We start from the raw sequence: 20,993 nt of genomic DNA, 5'->3' as shown, positions 1-20,993 counted from the left end.
AACCATATAACCGAACGTTTAAATATCTAGGCTTAATTCCTTAAAAAACCCTCACCTTGCACTTTTTCTTCGTTTATACCCTGACCTTGTAAAAACACCATTTGTAACCAATTTTGGGTTTTTATGTTTCATCTCTACCCAAAAGCATTAAATTGTACTTTTTTCATTTGGAAAAGAGTTTAAAACATACTTTTTCTATTTTAAAATATACAAATAAATCCTTAAACTTAAAAAATAATCAAATACATCCAAATAATTAATTAATTTTTTTAATTTGATAAAATAATAAAAAATTAAAAAAAAATTATTATTTTTAATTTTTTTTTGTCGGAAATATTTTTAAAAAAGTTAAAAAAATTAAAAAAAAATCGAAATATTTTTAAAAAAACTAAAAAAAATTATTATTATTTTTAATTTTTTTTGTCGGAAATATTTTTAAAAAAGTTGAAAAAATTAAAAAAAATTCGAAATATTTTTTAAAAAAACTAAAAAAAATTATTATTATTTTTAATTTTTTGAAAAAGATGGTATTTTTATACTATTAATAACATTAATATCTAATTCGTATATAAGTTAAAAATGAAGGATTGTTTTAAACTTTTTTTCAAATGAAAAGAGTACAATTTAATGCTTTGGGTAGGGATGAAACATAAAAACTCAAAATTGGGTACAAATGGTGTTTTTACAAGGTCAGGGTATAAACGAAAAAAAAATGCAAGGTGGGGTTTTTTTAAGAAATTAAGCCAAATATCTACATATTGGGAACCCTAAACTAAAGCAAAAGTCACTGTGAACGACCCTCCTCCCCGTCTCTTTTATTTTTCTTTCATTAATTTATTACAGTGTTCCATTATTTGTTTTCATTTGGTTTCATCCATCTCTTCCGCCTGCCGCCGCCTCTCTTCCGCCTTCCGCCGCTGCCTTGCTGATGTGCTCTATTAAACCAGTTTATTGTGAAATTAAAATCGAACCGAACCGAACCATAATATTATAACTCTGATATAATTTGTTTTTATAAATTGGTCGGTTCGATTAATAATATAGAAAAAACCGATTGGCTTTTAACTTTTGGTTACTTCACCGGTGCTCAGCTTTTAGAGAAGGGTTTTAGAAGATTTTGCAGGTTTTAATTAAACCCTCTCAACTTTCAGCTATAAAATTCAATCTCCATTTCAATTTCAACAGCATCAAATTTATCACGTTAATTGCCTTTTTGTTAGCTATGGCGACGTCGTCTCATGCTAACGCCGTCAAGTCGCTCAACAAATCTCCCGGCGGCCGGCGCTTTGTGGTAAGTTTTTTTCAAGTACCTGTAATTGCAGTTTATGAATGAATTAGGGCTCGAATCTAAGTTAGACATGTGCTTTAATTTGAATTATAACTTTAATATATCACCGTCCAAAATCGATAGGTTCCGATTTCCATTTTGGTTGTTTCAAATTATATGCTACTTGTTTTCATTTTTATAAGCCGGTTAACTGGATAAATATTGGAAGTATCCTTAATTGAATTAGTTTTAGTCTACTGAATTAAATTGATTTTAGCTTAATTATTTTGATAATCTTAATATAGTAGTTTTATATGCATTTTATGAGTTATTTTGAATCATTATTTAATAAAAGTAAATATGCACTGATATGGTGAAGGAATTAATTATTTACAAACGATATTATAGGCAATTAGAATAAGTTTAACTAAAAAAACTGAAATTTTAATATGTTTAAGTCAAATAAGCCTATCAATTGTGGACGAAGGGAGTAATTAGCAACATATATATGCGTTTTATGTTTTTCATTCAATTAATGTTTCTGATGAGCAAGATGTAGTTATAATCGGCCATGTTTTAAAGGTAGAAAAAGCTAGTGATATGAGATGCAAAGTTTTGGCTTTCTATTTATGCAGTTTATTTTCAATGTAATTGTTTGAAGAGTTTAAATTTCCAGAGCAAGAATTTTTGAGCATAAAGTAAGATTTTATATTTTAACAAAATTAATTTTCTTTTAATCCAAGTTTACTTCTTCTTTTTAAGTAAAAGTGGGAGGGACATTTCTGTTCAAATGAGAACTTTTACTCCGTTCCAATAAATCTTGCTTTGAAAATAGCACTTCCTTATATGAACTGTTTTATTATCTCTCTTTTTCTCACATCTTTTTTTTGCAGTTCAAGTCTGTGACTCGTAGAATAGAAGAAATTCAAATTGATGTCTATCGAAGCCTTGATAAAATTAAGTCTCAGCCATCCGAGGGGTCCTCATTTTTTCGGGATTGCCTCATAGAATGGAGGGTATGTCTTTTTCCGATTCTTTAATTTTTAGGATGCAAGAAGTCAATTCAATATTTTTTAAAAATTATAGCTGAACGGGTTCAGCAGAAATAGTAAATCAAAAACTTTATCTTATAATTTTAAGTCGTTTTTAACTACATTCATGTTTTTACTTGGAAGCGCAGATGGGGGCTTTTTATATGTTTTATAATTTTATTTAATAACGTGATCCTTTTTTTTGGTCAATATTCATGTTTTTCGTTTTAATTTGGTATGATATAGCTTTCTTAAAAAGGATATTATTTATACTTGAATGGTACTAACTTATGTATTGTACACTATTTCTATGGCTACTTTAGATTACATCGGTATGCATATGATATGGGGTTGTAAGTCTCGACAATACCTGTTGAATATGTCCCTTTTTATCTATTCCTTGTTCTTATTTTCTTTTGCTTAAAAAATTACAGGAATTAAATACAGCTGAGGATTTCATCTCATTCTATGAGACAATGTTACCCTTAGTGCAGACATTACCTTTAGTGCTGCTACACAAAGAATCGATTTTCTCAGAACTTATTTCCAGATTACAAGTGAAAGCACGTTTGTCGATTGAGCCTATTCTCCGGTATCCCAACTATGTCATACTGAATTTTTATCCTTTTCTTTGAGATAATCCACATTAATGTTCATGCTTTATGTGCTCCTTTTTTTCATTAATTGAGTACAACTTTTCTTCTTAATTGATAAAGTGTGATGGGAGTGTTTTCTTTGTGGAGATATTTCTCGCCATTGTTCCAACAGTATTGATGCAGATAACTGGCATTTTTCTATCTTCAACTTTCATAACATTTAATCTGCTTCAGGATTGGTGAATGAATATGCATTTTTCGTCGTGGAAAGGAAATGATCAAAACCATCAGGCTAAAATATGATCAAACAAGAGATCTCAACCAATTTCTCTGCAAATGGAAATGTTTTAGCATCGAAAGAAAAGAATATTTAAGAATTTTTTTTACTGATCTTGGCCAGTATTCAAAGCTTTCTGTTGCTAATGATTCCAATTGGATTTCAGTCTTCCTTTGACTAAGCAACTTCTTTTATTTAGCTCAGTGGAACAATAAATTTATGGCTTGAGGAGTATACAAGAATGTTAATTTTCATGTGGTCGGTGCTACTGAGAATGGCATATTGACTTTCTACTTTAGATATTTTTATTAGATTAAATTCAGCCAGGATAGTTTATTTGGCTTCATTGTGGTCTTCTAGTTCTGAAGTTTCATACTAATACTTTCAGCTATTAATGGCAAAAGGTACAAATAAATTCTCGTAGTTTTCACAAAAGTACAAATCAGCCCTTTTACTTTTTTAGGGTATAATTAAGCCCTCTTTGTTTTCAAATAGAACAAATAACTCCTTTCATCCAACATCATTAGAAACACTCGTTAATGGCTGACATGTCTCTCATAATCATATAGGAAAAAAGTTCAAAAATAATTTTAATATTTAAAATATTTACCAAAAATTTGAGGGGGTAAGTGTCCCAAAAGTAAACTAAAAGGGTCTATTGTTCGATTTTAAAATAATAAGGGTTTAATTGTTCAATTTTAAAAACACGGGGCTTAATTGTGCGCAGATAAAGTAAAAGGGCTGATCTGTACTTTTGAGAAAAACTCGAGGGCTTTTTTGTACCTTCTGCCGCTATTAATCTACGGGACTTGAATTATTTTTTTTGTTTCTGTTATGTGCTTTTCTTTTTTAATATGTACCACCTACAATTCATGCAGTTGTTTCATTTCTACAGCTTAACAACAGCTCTATCTAGAGATCTACTTGAAGACTTCATTGTGTGAGTTTCTTATGTCCCTGGTGGTTTTGTCACCGAGTTCTTTTTTTCCAAAGTATCTCAATTGTATATTAGAACTTCTAGTCAATGCATTTTTGGATTCTAGTGCTTACACATCATTATCCAAGTATTTGTTTCTTCATTTACTTCAATTTTTTTTTTTTGAATAAAAAAAGAAACAAAAGGCATAGCATAATGTTATGGAAATATCAAGGAAAATTTGGTTTGTTGTTGAGTGTTGCTTTGCTTGCTAAGGTTTTCTGACAATGATTTTGATTTGTTGAATGTGGTTGCAGCTTTTTGCCTAGGCTTATCGATTCATTTGCCTTGCTTCTTCAAAGTGGCGCTGATAGGGAGCCAGAAATTATTGAGCAGGTCTATCTATGTTTTCCATGAATTTGTTGATAGTTGATGTCATTCTTGTTTGCTCTCAAGCTTAAACATAATATTTACTGTAAGCTCATCCTTATTGCAGATTTTTACATCATGGGCGTATATCTTAATGTATTTGCAAAAGTATCTTGTGAGGGATGTTGTTCATGTGCTTAAGTAAGTCTAATGTTCTAATTTGAATTTCCTGATAGTGTCATTAAATGAAGTTACAAATATCTGTGAAGGATGTTTTTCATGTGCTTAAGTATGCACTCAAGCTTAATCATATAGTTTTATTATCTCTAACATTTTTATTCTTTGTAAAGGGTGACAGCGAAATTGAGATACTACAATAAGAGCTATTTACAAGAACTTATGGCAGTGGCAACCTCATTTTTACTGAGAAATGCTCCAGATGAGCAACTTAAAAAAGGTACCATCATGCTTTTTAAATTTATGCCTCAGTTTCAAACACAATAATATGAATTCATTGAAATTGTTGTGTTTTTAGATTCTTTTTTTACCTGATTCTTACGCTTTAGTTTATAGTTTTATATCCTCTTAAATAAATGATTAAAATTGAAAAAATATCAAATTTTGTCGCCTGAATTTTTGGCTTAGGATTGAGCCACCCATAGTCTTAATGGCAAGTTGTTAATGTTGCTTTCATATAGTATTTATTTTTAAGCCAAAGAATTTTCCAAATTTATCTTATTGTCTTTGTTTAGATAGCATACAGCCATACACATAACACATAACTCAGAAAGAAACATAGAGGCAAGGTGAAAAACAGTTGGAATTAAGATTTATAAAGTTTTTAAAACTGCCATTGAATATTTATCTTTACGTATTTTCTTTTGGGGCTTTAATTCTGTGTTTCCCTTAAAATTTATAGTTTTTTCTTGGGTCTTGCATTGTCAAATTTGAGTTTCTATTTAACTAAGCGAGCAAGGGATACCTCTTATTGCAGGCATTAGGAAGATCATGTTTGAGGCTGTGAAAGAACCATCACTTGTGCGAGACACTGGAGTGAGTGGCTTGCTTTATCATATTTTGAGAGGAACCTCTTCAAGGTTGCATTCAAGAGCAGATCGAGTCTTGCAGCTATTGACAGAAAGTTCTATATTTAGTATTGGCAATAAGTTCGACCGAGGCAAGTTCCTTATCTCAGATATAGTTTTATCTTAACTCCCTTGAGTTGAATCTCACCTGTACACATGTAGACTGCTTAATCATTCTTTCCCCACTTTCGCCCTCTATTGTATAGGTTCTGTATTTTCTTGATTCCATGTGCTTCAAGGGGAAAAGCCCTTTTCAATCATATCTGCAAGACATAAATCTAGGATTTGCAGCAATTTATCTTCTAAGGGACATAAGGATTTATAAATCTACATTTTCTCGCATTAGAATCGCTAACTATGAAAATTACTGGACACTCAACTTTAACTCCTTTAGTATTAGCATTAGTAATTTAGCCTCAGAACTTGCACGATTTACTAACTTGTAATACTAGTACTGCACTTCAATATGATTAGTAGGCTCTAATGTTGCTTGAACACTCCAGGGTTTGTTTGTTTTCTTTTAGATTTTATTTTCTCTCTCTAATTTTTCAGGTGTGGACACTGTTATTAAAGTTGTAGCTACGACCTTTCAGAGACTTTGCGAGGATATAGAAGCAAAGGAGTTAAATTTGTTGTTTACTTGCTTATATCAGAAGATTGACAAGGCTGCAAATGATGATTACCGCCATCTAAGCTGCCTTCTATCACTGCTTATATCAGCTGTCCAGACCCATAATGGTGCTAAGGTTTCTGGTGAGTAATAACATTTTCTGAGACTTTGGTGTCACTGCGGTTTGACTGACATCTGCATACCTCTTTTTTTGTTCGATGAGAAAAAGGGTATCATAAGAAACTTGAGAGGAGTTAGTAATAGTCCTTTTCATTACTGACTTGCACTGCTTTTAACTTGAGCAGAGTACCAACCGATGATTGAACGAGTGAGGTCAATGATTCAGAAGTTTGTTGCGCCTTCTAGCATAGTTGTGGCTGATGACAATTCTGAAGTGGTCGACAAGGTTCTGCAATTGATGTTGTGTATTCTTGACGGGCTGAAAAATTTGAATGATACAACTACTATTTCTCTCTGTTCATCCCAGTGGCCTCCAGTGTTTGCATTAAGGAACGCAAGGTTTTGGAACAGTTTAGTTTCTTGGTATCAATTTTTTTAATCTTTAGGTCTTCTGTGCTCTGACATTTCTGTGGTTTTGGGTTTTAGTTGTTTGGCTTTTATAAGAGAACTGCTGGGCAAAGACCAGTGCGTAGTAAATGCATTCACAGCTAATATTTTAAGGTATCTTTGTATTTTAGTGTAGGGATTTGGACATAAGCTTTTTTATTTTATTTTTGCACTCAATTTCTTAACATTTGCTATTGGATTTTCAGTGCAATGAATGATTTAGTTGAAACTTCACAAGAGGAAGTTCTGTGCTTGCTTTTGTCCTTCTGCCATAGATTGCAAGAAGATGCTTTAGACTCCAGCTCTTTGGATGGAATTTCCAAAGGACTTCCAAAAATTCATGATTTTCTACAGGGAACAGTCTGCTCATGGGTGGCTGAGATCAAAGCGATTGCTCTTAGTAATCCATCATGTACGGTAATTAACAAAGATAAGCTGGCTCTGCTATGGGGAGTTATTTGCTGCTATCCCTATGTGATGGGTATCTTGGAAAAGTCATCTTTGCTTATGGATTTGATAGATGCACTTGATTGCCTCTTGATGATTAGCGATGGTGAGATAACTTGTTCTTCAGTTGTGATATTTTTTTGTATGCTACACATCAAGTTGTCATTCATGGTGAAATCTTCATATGCTTGCACCATTATTCAGATTGCTTTTGTTTAAATCTAGTAATTATATCGTGTGCTTTCAGAAATTATTGCTGGTGTTTCTAAACGTACTTGGCAAAGCCTGCTAGGAGCTTCTTTAAGTTCATATTACAAGTATGGAAAAAAACCTGGGGTTGAAGAGACGACTAAAATTCTGCATCTTGCAAAAACATGCAAATCATCCCTGCATGTATTGTCTGCTACTGCTGACTATTTGGATTCCATATATGGGTAAGTATAACTCTTGATCTTAATGTATTTGACTAACCACTTTTTTTATCATAACTTCTGCTTGGGAAAGGATTTTAACTTTTTCTACCATTAAAATAATAGGTCAACATTGGATGCAGATGATGACCGCGAATTATACCATCCCGAGCTTGAAAGAAATAAGGCTTTTGATGCTTTAGAGATATTTGCCGATAACTTGTGCAACTCGGACAAGGGGATCCGGACTCCAACCCTAAGAATTTTATGTCATTATCAATGCCTAGAATGTGAAATGTCTGCTAATGATCAGCCTCCCGAGAAGAGAATGAGAACAGAAGTTCCTCAGATTCGTTCTGCAAATATTCATAATATTCATGTATGTAAATCCATGTTATCGCCCCTTTAATTTTTTGAGTCCTTCTAATAACTTGACTTGGAATGTTTGTTGAAACACCAGGTCCTGCAGCTCCTCCTCCAAATTGAGGCAATTCCTCTTTCAATTTCTACAAGTAGGAAAGTCATCCTACTGATCTCTAAAATACAGATAGGCCTCTCTGCTGGGAGGATATCTAAAACTTATATGCCTGTTCTGATGAGTGGAATAATAGGCATCTTCCATAACCGTTTCAGTTCTTTGTGGAATCCGGCATCCGAGTGTCTTGCAATTCTGATTGGGGAAAATGTGACTCTTGTGTGGGAGAAATTTACTAATCATATTGAGAAGTGTTTATGTGTATTTCAGTCATCACATGATACCCTTGACGCAGAAAGTAATAAAGTTCATTTCAAGTCTACTGGTAAGTGATAATTTTTTCTTATTGAAGATTATAGATGGTGGCCTACTTTCTTTGATGTCATATGACATCTTAGGTTAAGGTGTTTAGCTGGTCAGCTTTATATGTTACCTTATGGAGTTGAATCTCTATAGAGTTGTGTGCCAGCAGATTAGGATGTGTAGGTTTTTGATGAGAGATTCTTAGGTAGACTTAGTCTACTAAGTCATCCGTGGACTAGCCTATCACATTCTGACACGTCATTAAAATAATGGCATTATCGTAATTTTGTTTATTACTTTTTTACACCTTTGAATAGTAATATTACGATAGTGCCACTATTTTAATGATGTGTCATAATGTGATAGGTTTAGTCTACGATGACGTGGTGCACTTAGTCTACTTAAGAATTTCTTGTTTTTGATACCTGTTTTTTTTTTTTTGGGTCTGGCTTCTTTTGCTTTGTGATTGAAAAAAGAAAGGAAGACTGTTTTAATTTTTATATACACTTCTAACTCTACATGGGTTTTGATGTTCAGAATTGATCGAACGGTTTAATTCGTTTGATGTTCCTGGATCTGATAGCACACCACACGCAACAGTTCTTTCCTCACTGTTGCAGACTTTACAAAAAATTCCTTCTATTGCTGAGTCTCATTCAAGACAAATTGTCCCACTTTTCTTGAAGTTTTTGGGCTATGACAGTAATAATCTTCTCAGGTAGATTCTTCTTGGGATTTTCTTGCTGATATCTGTTTTCTTCCCCCTCCTTGCATATTTATGTGTGTGCAAACCTCATTTTGTGAAAGATTTACCTCATGTTCTACTGCTGATTTACTTTTAAAATTTGGATTGCAGTGTGGGGTCATTTAACTCAGATTCTTGCAAAGGCAAGGAATGGAGGGGCATTCTCAAAGAATGGTTAAACTTGTTTAGACTTATGCGGAACCCTATGGCCTTCTATCGGACTCAGTTCTTAAAAGATGTTCTGCTTTTAAGGTTGGAATATTTTTGGGATATTCTAGTATGACTTTACCTTTTTTTTATTTAATTTTGTGAATGGCTGCACATCTACAAAGACCAGTCCCTGATTTGTTTTCTTTTTTAAATTCAGGCTTATGGATGAAAATGATGCTGACATACAGTCGAAGGTTCTTGATTGCCTCTTAACCTGGAAAGATGACTTTCTGCTTCCATATGAGCAGCATCTGAGAAACTTGATCAGTTCAAAAAATTTGAGAGAAGAATTGACTACATGGAGTTTAAGCAGAGTTTCTCCTGTAATTGAAGAGAGCCACAGAGCTGATCTCTTGCCTCTTATTATATTTATTCTAATACCAAAAGTGAGGAAACCAAAGACACTTGCATCCCGAAAGGTATGCATGCCCTAAATTTATTTTTTTTCAGATTTCTTTTGCTGCACTGATTCTGTTACTCCTACCTTTCTCTCACTTTGAAGAAAGAACTGCTTAAGAGGACAAATGTGCTTAAAAAAAAATTAGATTTTTGTAATGTTTTTTGCAGAATGGTAACTCAAAGGAATTGATTCATTAGTTTATGTGTATTTATAAATTTCTCAGTCATCTTATATGTACCTGAATGTCACTCAATTCTTTTGTCAGCATACAAGCGCACATAACCGGAAGGCAGTTCTTCGATTCATAGCTGAACTTGATGTTAAAGAGATTACTCTTTTCTTTGCATTGTTAATAAAGCCCTTGAGCATTATATCAAAGGAAGCTAATGATACTATGGATTTGTTTTGGATCTTACCTGGAAAGTCTAGTGTTGAACTTCAACCATTTAATATCTTGAAGTATTTCACCATGGAGAATATTATGGCTCTGTCTTGGAAGAAGAGATATGGGTTTCTGCATGTTATTGAAGATATTCTTGCAGTTTTTGATGAATCACATATCAGACCTTTCCTGGATTTGTTAATGGGATGTGTAGTTCGAGTGCTTGGAAGCTGCACGTCAAGTCTTCATGAAGCAAAGAGCACTAGATCTTTTGTACCTGAAAGTCATCCTAGTGTCAACGGTGTATTGCATAAAGATGACAGAGCTGCAGTAAATAACTCCCAGGTAACATTAAATTCTGCTTAAATTAAATTTACCAAATTGAGATTTGAATCGAGCATTGAAATCCATATAATATGAATCAAGAATTAATTGTCAGATTTGATACAAATTCTCAAAATCAATTAATTATAATATATGTAGTCATTCATTGTAAACTCAATGCATCAAACCTGTAATGTTTTTGAGAAATTTGAAGCTCTTATGGCCAATTTATTACAATAACATTGAAAGGTACATCATACATTGAGCCTATATTCATTTGTAGTAAAAAAAAATTAAGCCTATATTTTTTGTAAAGGAACTGCTAAAATTAGAATAAGGGCTTGCGCTATTAAGGAATTGGCTCTTTTTGGTTAGATTAGCTGAATTCTTTTGCTCTTTGAACAATAATTTGAAAGAACACTGCTTGGAAATTGGTTCAGCAATTTTTAAGTTGAAGTTAAATTGGGGTATTTAGATCCATCTGGACATTATTTTTGATATTGAAGAATTTGATGGAAGGGATAAATACACATCGATTTTCCTGATTCACTAACAGATTACGTGATTTGGCTATGATCTATGCACATTGTGATTCTCTTTGTTGAATTGAATCGCTAAGTTAAGCAAATACTGAATCTTGTCAATACCAAATTTTAATTTTTAGTGCTGACTCGCAACCAACAATATTGTCTTGTAGTCTTGTACTATATTTTAGTAAATGTGCTGACTACTAATTATTTGTGCAATTGGATTATATGCTGCTCAGTTGAAAAAAATAATCTTCTTGTTGTTTGCATCAACTTTGACTTTTGACGTGTTCTTTTTTCTTTTTCAGACCAGTACATCTCTGAAGCAGTTGAAGGATTTGCGGTCTTTGTGCCTGAAAGTTGTTTCCTCTGTTCTCAGCCAGTATGATGATCATGATTTTGGTTGTGATTTCTGGGATATGTTCTTTGTATCAGTAAAACCTTTAGTTGACAGTTTCAAGCAGGAGGGTGCTAGTAGTGAGAAACCAAGTTCACTATTGTCATGCTTTTTGGCTATGAGTAGCAGTCACCACCTTGTCTCACTATTGTCTAGGGAATATAATCTGATTTCTGATATTTTCTCCATTTTAAGTGTCGCCACTGCATCCGAGGCTATTATGTCTTGTGTTCTTAAATTCATTGAGAATCTGCTGAATCTCGATGAAGACTCGGGTGAGAACAATATTGTGAGAAGAGTTATACTCCCAAACCTTGACGAACTTATCAGCAGCTTGCACTCTCTCTTTCAGGGTGATGGAGCAACCAAAAGGTATTAAGCTTCTCTAGTTCTATTATTTGTTTGAAGTGTACACTTTATTCAAAATAAAAAGTGACTCAATCTTTTGGCACTCCGCAATACTAAAGGTCTATTCTCTTGTTTCTACATTCTATCGGGGAATAATGAGTTCTATTCTTCACCTATGTTTTGGATTCTGCTAGAATAGGTTATAGCGGTAGTTATAGGATCCTGAATTAGAGGAGATCAGGAAGAAATATGGTCTTTGGTGGAATAGGCAAATGCATTGGCGGAAATTAATACCACTTGTGTGATTTTTCTGATCGCGAAACTCCATTTAATTTCTTTCCTCTTTATAGCTCATACAAGAGTTGATTGTGTAACAAAGGAAGTGCACATTTTGCTTTTCTTTTCTCATTTAGTTTCTCAAAACTATTCACTGTGGGCCCATATATAGTTGATTACAGTTTCCCCTTTTAATGATCCTTTTGAATATTTTGGAATAGTTTATAAGTAGAGATAAGATTATAAGTGGAGTGGTAGATTTGTTCCAAATATGATAATATGCTTTTGAGGGGAAAAGTTTCTTAGTAGAGACAAGAGCAATAGAAAATGTTCCTTCAGACAGTATATCAGCACATTCCCATATGTTCATAGTTTTTTTGTTGCTTTCGGCTATGGCTCTTGCTTTTCTTTACGAGACAACCCTCCTCCGCCTTCTTGCCGACTTGGGATTTAATCACACAACATAGATAAGCCTTAGCAGTAGGTTGGACATTGGATTTTTATATATGCAGCTGCTTGCTGTTGAAGTTTTGAGTGGGTGTTTATGGTACTTACTGATAGCATGGTTGTAACTTTTGCATTTTAAATGAGCTTAATTTAGTAAGCTCTCTATTACGTCTGTTGTACCAGGAAATTTGGCAAATATCCCGAGGAGACGCATGTTAGAATATTCAAATTGTTGTCAAAGTATATACAAGATAAATTGCAGTCAGAGAGATTTCTGGATATCTTGCTTTCATTGTTGGCAAAAAGATCTAAAGATCCCGGTGAGAGCATATTCTTTCTTTGGTTTGGGTTTTGTATTGTTTAACTTCCACCTTGAGATCTGACATATATCAATTTTCTTTACAGGTGTATGTGTTGAGTGCTTGCAAATCATTCGAGACATTATACCACTCCTAGGAAATGAAAGCTCTCATAAAACTCTTAATGCTATCTCTCCACTACTTATTTCTGCTGAATTGGATATGCGGTTGAATATTTGTGATTTGCTTGATGCCCTTGCTAAAACTGATCCATCTGTACTTTTTGTGGTATTACATTCTCTACACGGGTGCTACTTTTTGTTATTCAATTTCTGAATTTAAGCAGAAGACAATTTTCATCGATGTTGGTTTTGATGCAGGCGAAACTTCTTCATGAATTGAATGCAACTTCTGCAATAGAAATGGGGGGCCTCGATTATGACACCATAGTCAATGCTTATGAAAAGATTGATGCTGGGTTATTCTATTCTGTCCAAGAAGAACATGCATTAGCTGTCTTGTCACATTGCGTGTATGATATGTCGTCAGATGAGTTAATTCTAAGGCAGAGTGCTTATAGGTCATTGCTTTCTTTTGTTGAATTTTCGGCCTCGGTACTTGGTGGAGAGTTTAGGAGTGAATCTGTACCAAATCCAGTGATTACAGCAGATGGCAAAAATACTTGGACAAAAGCATGCATTCAGCGCATGATTAATAAGTTTCTTTTGAAGCACACGGGGAGTGCTCTGAAGGAAGGAAGTTCATCAAGGAAGGTATCGACACAGTACTATGTGAATTATTTAGTTTTGGATAGCTGGTTAAGATAATTGTTCTAAATGCATTAGTCACCAATAATTTGTGTTTTAACGATTTTTTAAAATGCAAACAAGTGTAGTAAATAAAAATGGATAAATCTTACAGGAAAAACTTCATGGAGCTGTCATGTTCTTTATGCTTATAGTTGATTGTACGTGATTTCAGGAATGGATTGAATTACTACGAGATATGGTGTTAAAACTCCCAGAAATGGAAAATCTCAATTCCTTAAAAGCACTATGTTCTACAGACGCCGAGCAAGATTTTTTCTACAATATTATTCATTTGCAGGTAAAGTTTTGTGCCTGATTTTTCTAGCTTTTCATGCATATGTATATTATGATGTAAGATGGCAAGTGTTGTCACTGCCAGAGTTGCTCTTTTTGTTCTAATAATACTATGGGAGATTATTTTGGCCGTCAATTGCTAGTTGTTTGTCATAGTTATTATGCATGCCAACGCACTTCTATATCATTGGTATTATGCATGTCAACGTACTTCTGTTTACTGTTGCGAGTCTTCCTGCATATTTTGTGTTTGCAGAAGCATAGGAGGGCAAAGGCACTTGCACGCTTTAGTAATGTTATCAATAAAAGTAACATGTCAGAGGTAATTATATTTTAGCTATCATTCTACTCCTCTTTATGCTGTTACTTCAATAATATATTTTAATTTACTTTATAATGCAACTCAAACTCACAAAACTATCATTAATCTCCAGGGCCTCATGCATAAAGTGTTCGTTCCATTCTTTTTCAAAATGCTCTTAGATGTACAAGGTGGAAAGGGAGAATACATTAAAAGTGCTTGCATTGAAGCTCTTTCCTCAATTGCCTCTTTAATGAAGTGGAAGTCGTATTATGCATTATTACTTAGATCCTTCCATGAGATGAAGATGAATCAGGACAAGCAGAAGGTCTTAGTACGGCTAGTTTGCTCTTTGTTGGATAAGTTCCATTTTGCACAGAGTTGTTCCAGTCAAGGAGATGTAGATTCCTTGGAGAACACTCTGGGGAATGACAGCACAGGGACAGGATGCAAGCATAGTAGTAATTCTACTATAGCTGCTGAGATACAGACATGCCTTCATAAAACTTTGCTGCCAATGATGAAGAAGCTGCTGGATAATCACTTTGATAAGGTTAATGTTAATGTTAATGTTAATGTGGCTGTACTGAAAGTGTTGAAGTTACTTCCTGGAGACATAATGGACGCACAACTTCCGAGTATCATGCATCGAATTGCAAACCATTTAAAAAATCGGATGGAAAGCATCCGTGATGAAGCTAGGCTTGCTTTGGCTGCTTGTTTAAAGGAGCTTGGACTGGAATACTTGAAGTTTGTAGTTGGGGTTTTGCGAGCTACCTTGAAACGAGGGTATGAACTCCATGTATTGGGGTATACATTAAATTTTATCTTGTCAAAATTCCTTTCAAATCCCATTTGCGGGAAATTGGATTACTGTTTGGAAGATCTCCTTTTTGTAGTCGAGAACGATATTCTTGGAGATGTTGCTGAGGAGAAAGAAGTGGATAAGATAGCTTCTAAAATGAAAGAAACTAGGAAGCTGAAGTCATTTGAAACCCTGAAAATAATTGCCCAAAGCATAACATTCAAAACTCATAGCTTGAAACTTCTTTTACCAGTTAAAGCTCATATGGAGAAGCATCTGACGCCAAAAGTGAAAACCAAATTAGAAAGTATGTTAAATCACATAGCAGCTGGTATTGAATGTAATCCATCTGTTGATCAGACAGATCTATTTATTTTTATATATGGTTTTGTTGAAGATGGACTCAAAGCAGAGAATGGCCAGCAAGATTCTTCTGGTACAGAGTTGACGCCTAACACTAGACATGATGTGCGTAAGAAAACCGTTTCTTCAGCCCAAGTTGTTGGAACTAAATCTGGGTGCGCAAGTCTGGTTACTGTTTTTGCTCTTGGGTTATTTCATAATCGAATGAAGACTGTCAAATTGGATAAAGAAAATGAAGAACTTCTCTCGGCGTTGGATCCTTTTGTTAAACTGCTTGGCAACTGTTTGAGTTCTAGGTATGAAGATATTATATCTACTTCCTTCAGATGCCTTACTCCGTTGCTAAGGCTACCTCTGCCATCACTTGCTTCACAAGCTGATAAGATAAAGGTTACATTGTTGGATATTGCCCAGAGTTCTGCTAACGCCAACAATTCTCTGATGCAATCATGTCTAAAATTGTTAACTGTGCTCCTGCGAAGTACTAAAATTACCTTTTCCTCTGATCAACTATATTTATTAATTCAGTTTCCTCTTTTTGTTGACCTTGAGAGCAACCCTTCTCCTGTTGCCCTCTCACTTTTAAAAGCAGTTGTTAGTCGCAAACTGGTTGTTCCTGAGATATATGACCTTATGATTCGGGTTGGAGAATTAATGGTTAGAAGTCAAGTGGATGTAATTCGTAAGAAATGCAGTCAAATTTCATTGCAATTCTTGCTTGATTATCATCTTTCAGGAACATATTTACAGCAACATTTAGATTTTCTGCTCAAGAACTTAAGGTATGTGTACTAGTTTAACACTTCTTTTTTCATCTCGATTTTCTCTCTCTGTCTACACCTAATGCACTGAATTGCTATGCAGTTATGAGCATTCAACTGGAAGAGAAGCAGTGCTTGAAATGCTCCATGCAATTATTATCAAATTTCCCAAAAACTTTCTGGATAAGCATTCACAAACAATATTTATCCATTTGGTGCAATGTTTGGTGAATGACAGTGATAATAAAGTTCGTGCTATGACTGGCACAGTTATAAAGCTTCTGATTGGACGAGTGAGTCCCCATCTACTGGATTTCATGCTTGATGTTAGTCTATCTTGGTATGTAGATGAGAAGCGGAAATTGCAGAGCATAGGTGCTCAGGTAAAATTTCTTAAACACATGATTTATTAGTGTTGTAAGTGTACCATATAACTTGCATATTCTGGTCTGGTTTCAAGGACGAGGAGGGTAAAATGCTACACATTCTACAAATGGAAAAAATAGGGTCTACTATATAAGAAGAAGAATTTAAGTATTGTGGGACAATATGTCTCAGCTGGCTCTCATATCTAACAGTCATGGTCTGTTTACCCGAAAGTTATGAAAATAAAGCACAAAGCATTGAGTTGGCTTTGTGGATGAGCAAATTATAATCAAATTTCCTAAAACATATCTGGATAAGCATGCACAAACTGTATTTATCAATTTGGTGCAGTGCAGTGTTTGATTGCATATGAGAACATGAGGTTCTAATATACAAATCATATTTGGAAGGATGCATTTGCTCAAAGGATGCAATGTCAAGTAGAAAGTAGGCAAAGTGCTTTCTCTTTGGCCTTGAATTTTCCACTTTTTGGCATTGGATCCGTATATGTTCAATTGTATTTTAAGTAGTTCCCATACTTATATTTGTGAACTAAATATTTATGTACTTAACAGAAATAAAGAAAGTTTAAAAAACAACTAATGGCATGATATTTAATTTTTTGACGGAATACTATGAGTTTGCAACCAGAAATCATGGACTCTTTGAACAAATGCAAACCAAGAAAGACTCCCGACATTGATCAAATGCATCTCAATTTATGCATAAATATTGAGTGTAATCTACAAATAATTGAACATAAATCATTAGTTTCACTTTGTCTTCCCATCTTTATCTGTCCTTCTTCACGTCCAGATGACAATGTACATCCTTTTTCTTATTCAAATGTGAAACGAAACAACATGATAGGCAAAGTCATTTAATTTGGGTTAAATTTGAGCTCCAAGTCGAAGAACACGTTTATTGAAATTGAAGTAATGAACGGATGTAAATGACATAAAATTCAGAAAGAGGAAAATAACTGAAGGAAATTTCCTTGCAACTCGTTGCTTATAATTCATCTTGAGGCTTAATTGTCTTTGAGGAAAGATGAACAAAAGAATACATCTTTATCATTTGGGTGCTGATCTTTACAATTGATTAGTCCCAGCTAGAAGAATTTAAAGTTCAAGAACTACTTAAAATACAATTAACTAATAGGACGTAATGTTTAGTGTTTTAGCATTATTCTTCTCTTTCATAATTATTTTCATCTTCCCTGAGCTATGGCATTGTAGTTTTAGGTGTGATGAGGCTATTTGATATTTGGACTTCTTTTTGGATTGTTTGTCACCTTATGTTTGATTATCTAGAGACCTCCAATTTTGTCCATACAGGCCATGGGATTACTGGTTGAGGCCATGACTAAAAGCTTTCAAAAGCATATCAGCAGCATATTGCCGGTCAGTAGAACTATTTTACAGGCTGCGGCTCTTGTTGTTTCTGATAGGACATATCAAGATTCTTCTGATGAAGTTCCTCTCTGGAAAGAAGCATATTATTCATTAGTTTTGGTGGAGAAGATTCTGCATCAGTTTCAAGATCTTAGCCTCAAAAAGGATATGGAGGTATGGGTGGTCGAGTTTTTACTAGAAGTATGACATAAATTTGTATTCAGTTACATACCTTCCACAATCAAGAGCTTATTTATCACATATTTTAAAGATATTTATAAATTTAAACACACCCGTAGAAAATTGGAAGATATAGAGACAGATTATCTCTTATGGCAATGATTGTGGGTGTTTCTCCACTCCCTTCCTTCTCTATCTTTGTACTTATCATTCTTTCCTTTTTTTGTTTTTTTCTCTTATGTTAGGATATATGGGACGCAGTAAGCAAGGTTCTTTTGCACCCACATCCATGGTTGCGGAACATTTCAAGTCGCCTTGTGGCTTTTTACTTTTCAACTGCAACTGAGGCCAGCAAGGAAAATCATGAAAATTCGTTGGAACATTTTCTTCTTATGAAACCGCATAGGCTTTTTACAGTAGCTGCTTCTCTCTGCTGTCAGTTGAGAATACAAGTTATTGATGATGCTGCTGAAAACCTGATAACACAGAATCTCGTTTTCTCAGTTTGTTCTATCCATTTGTTGATGGGAAAAGTAAACTGTCCAGATCCACATTTGTTCTGGTCCAGTCTTGGATCGCATGAACAGAGCCTTTTTTTTAAAGCTTTTCAAATGCTCGAATCAAGAAAAGGAAAAGGTGCGTTTTTAAATGTTATCTCTGGCATACGTGATCAAGAGCAGCCTGAGAATCTTCAACATCTTCTCGTCTCAAATCTAATTAAAGAGATGGGGAAAATAGCTCTTCAAATGGAGGCTTTACAGGTTAGTTAGAGTGCTGTTGCATCTGATTAATAATTTTGTGGATGTTCTTTCTATCGGTTTCATGTTATGGCTTCAAAAATGCAGTGATTTTTTTTTTCTAGCTTATATGGTTAGTCATAAAACGTTTGAATATCTGCGTGCAGATGAGAATCGTTTTCAATAGTTTCAGAAAGATCTCCTTGCAAATAAGCCAGGATGAGTTACAGCCTTATACATTTGACATGTTGCTGCCGTTGTATAAAGTATGTGAAGGATTTGCTGGCAAAGTCATCCCTGGTCAGTTTGTTATTCCTTCTGTTGTGTTGTTTCCGTTTTCTTTTCACGTAGATGAATCAGTTGCCTTTTATGTATTGACATGTAATATCTCTACTATAAATTGTTACCATGCGGCCTTTTGAAATTGTTTGTATGCATGTTAGTAGGTGTGTGCATTTGGTTCAAACCAAACCAAACCAAATAAACTAAACTGAAATTTAATTTTATAAATCAAATCAAATTGAAATACAAGGCTATCAAATATTGCGAAACCCAATCAGCCCAGTTGGGCTTTTTCGTTTTGTACTTCGTTCCAAAAGTGAATTTAAGTTTTATCAAACTGAAAACCCATTTTTTTACAATCTGAATCTCAAACCTAACTGAACTGAATTTATCGGCTTGGTACATTTACTTGTTTTGGTTCTTTTGTTGCACCTAAGTAAGGCTTTCTTATCCAAGCTATGCAAATGCAATTTAGCCCAACAGGCATCAAGTGGATGCACTATTATAAAAGTTTAGGCTGATGTTTCAGATACTATCATTAATTTTTTATCATCAGCGAGGGGAAATTTTTGACCTTAGCAGAAATCTGTCTAGTGCACATACTATTTGAGCTATAGCTCATTCATTAGTTCGGGTACTATCATTATTGTTTCTACTTGAACTTATCAAGTTAAAACTCAACTCTCTGTATACAATTGACTGCTAACATGAACTGATTGACATTTTTTTGCAGATGATATAAAGCAACTAGCTCAAGAGGTTTGCGAAAGTATGCGGAACAGTTTAGGCATTCAAAATTTTGTGCAAGTTTATAGCGAGATACGAAAGATTATTAAGGTGAAGAGAGACAAGAGGAAGAAAGATGAAAAAGTCATGGCTGTCGTTAACCCCATGCGGAATGCCAAGCGGAAGCTACGACTTGCATCAAAACACCGTGCCCACAAGAAAAGGAAGATGACAACAATGAAAATGGGAAGATGGAAGCATTAGGAATTTGAAAAATGGCATTGTGCTGGTTTTTCAGTTCCATGGATAGGTGGCAAGAACAACATCCGGCTTATCCTGCAATGGCTTCCTCAATGTGCTATCGACTTAATTATTTAGCTGACCCTTGTATAATAGCTTCAAAAGTTTTGAAGAAATTGTAGTTACTAACATGTTCTTGCTAATAGTTGAGTTATTTTTTTTTCGAACTCTGAGGTAAAATTGTTGGTTATTTCATATGCGCAATTCATGTTAGGGTATCAATGATCCATTTTGTCAATATAGGACGTTACGATGAAGCATATATTTGGGCATTTTTGGGGGGTGTAACTCATTCATAAACTATTCAATATTGATTTGAAACGTACCAACATTGAATTCGAGATTGGACTATTTTCAATTGTTGAAACTGAGTTTAAAAGTCAAAATACTCGTTTAGTTTTTAAATAAATAATTAAATTGAGCAGAATTTAAATCTCAATTGTTTTATCGCATTTGAGCTTGAATTTTAAAATAAACTTGCACTTCAAGTTTCAAATTTTACAATTCAGATGAACTCAATTGATAATATTCTGACTCAATTTGATTAAACACTATGCCAGCATTGAAGCATGTTACTCAACTGCGAGCTTGCTGCATGACAGTTAGCTCAAAGTGGTACGGACAGGAGCATGAATATGAGGTTGAGCAGATTAGGAGTCTCTATTTGGTCCAAGCCGCTGATGGACTGAGTTAGGGCAAATGTTGACGCTGCGATCTTTTAAGATGGAAACAGCATTGGTGTTGCGTGTGTGGTCAGAGACGGTGGAGGTCGGTTGTTGCAAGCTCAGAATTTGCTGCTTCAGGGTTCTTGTTTTCCCAGGGTTGCTGAATTAATTGCTATAAAAGAAGCACTTAGCTGGTTGAAAGATTTGGATGGAGTCATTATCGAGTCCGATGCGTATGCGTTGGATGTCTCCTCTATAGCCGCCGGGCACTAATATTCTTGTTGACAAGTGCAATGGTTTAA

General features: G+C 34.4%; 1 protein-coding gene across 1 annotated transcript; it reads left to right on the top strand.

Annotated features, from left to right (window-relative positions):
- Window positions 1-772: 772 nt before the first annotated feature.
- LOC126670312 (uncharacterized) lies at window positions 773-20,283 on the top strand. Its single transcript, XM_050364013.2, has 32 exons — window positions 773-1,123; window positions 1,221-1,291; window positions 2,161-2,283; window positions 2,733-2,890; window positions 4,067-4,111; window positions 4,405-4,483; window positions 4,584-4,657; window positions 4,807-4,913; window positions 5,451-5,633; window positions 6,094-6,294; window positions 6,457-6,670; window positions 6,758-6,832; window positions 6,925-7,271; window positions 7,413-7,599; window positions 7,702-7,954; window positions 8,036-8,375; window positions 8,891-9,071; window positions 9,210-9,350; window positions 9,466-9,727; window positions 9,974-10,435; window positions 11,250-11,710; window positions 12,593-12,729; window positions 12,815-12,996; window positions 13,089-13,481; window positions 13,690-13,815; window positions 14,068-14,133; window positions 14,246-16,062; window positions 16,145-16,424; window positions 17,745-17,975; window positions 18,227-18,742; window positions 18,886-19,018; window positions 19,734-20,283. Exons 2-32 carry the CDS (start codon window positions 1,223-1,225, stop codon window positions 19,988-19,990), a joined length of 8,100 nt encoding a protein of 2,699 aa, XP_050219970.1. The 5' UTR covers window positions 773-1,123; window positions 1,221-1,222; the 3' UTR covers window positions 19,991-20,283.
- The last annotated feature ends 710 nt before the right edge of the window (window positions 20,284-20,993 follow it).

This window comes from Mercurialis annua, linkage group LG2, assembly GCF_937616625.2.
Source record: "Mercurialis annua linkage group LG2, ddMerAnnu1.2, whole genome shotgun sequence".
NCBI lineage: Eukaryota > Viridiplantae > Streptophyta > Magnoliopsida > Malpighiales > Euphorbiaceae > Mercurialis > Mercurialis annua.
The sequence above is the reverse complement of the archived record's forward strand: the minus strand, read 5'-3'. Positions and strand labels throughout refer to the sequence as shown.

What these genes read in the sequence shown, in the direction of transcription:
- LOC126670312 (XM_050364013.2), top strand. Translation starts at nt 1,223, where the DNA reads ATGGCGACGTCGTCTCATGCTAACGCCGTCAAGTCGCTCAACAAATCT. An exon ending in CCTCTTGATGATTAGCGATG is followed by an intron (nt 7,272 to 7,412) that starts GTGAGATAACTT and finishes GTGTGCTTTCAG; the next exon opens with AAATTATTGCTGGTGTTTCT. An exon ending in ATAAAAGTAACATGTCAGAG is followed by an intron (nt 14,134 to 14,245) that starts GTAATTATATTT and finishes ATTAATCTCCAG; the next exon opens with GGCCTCATGCATAAAGTGTT.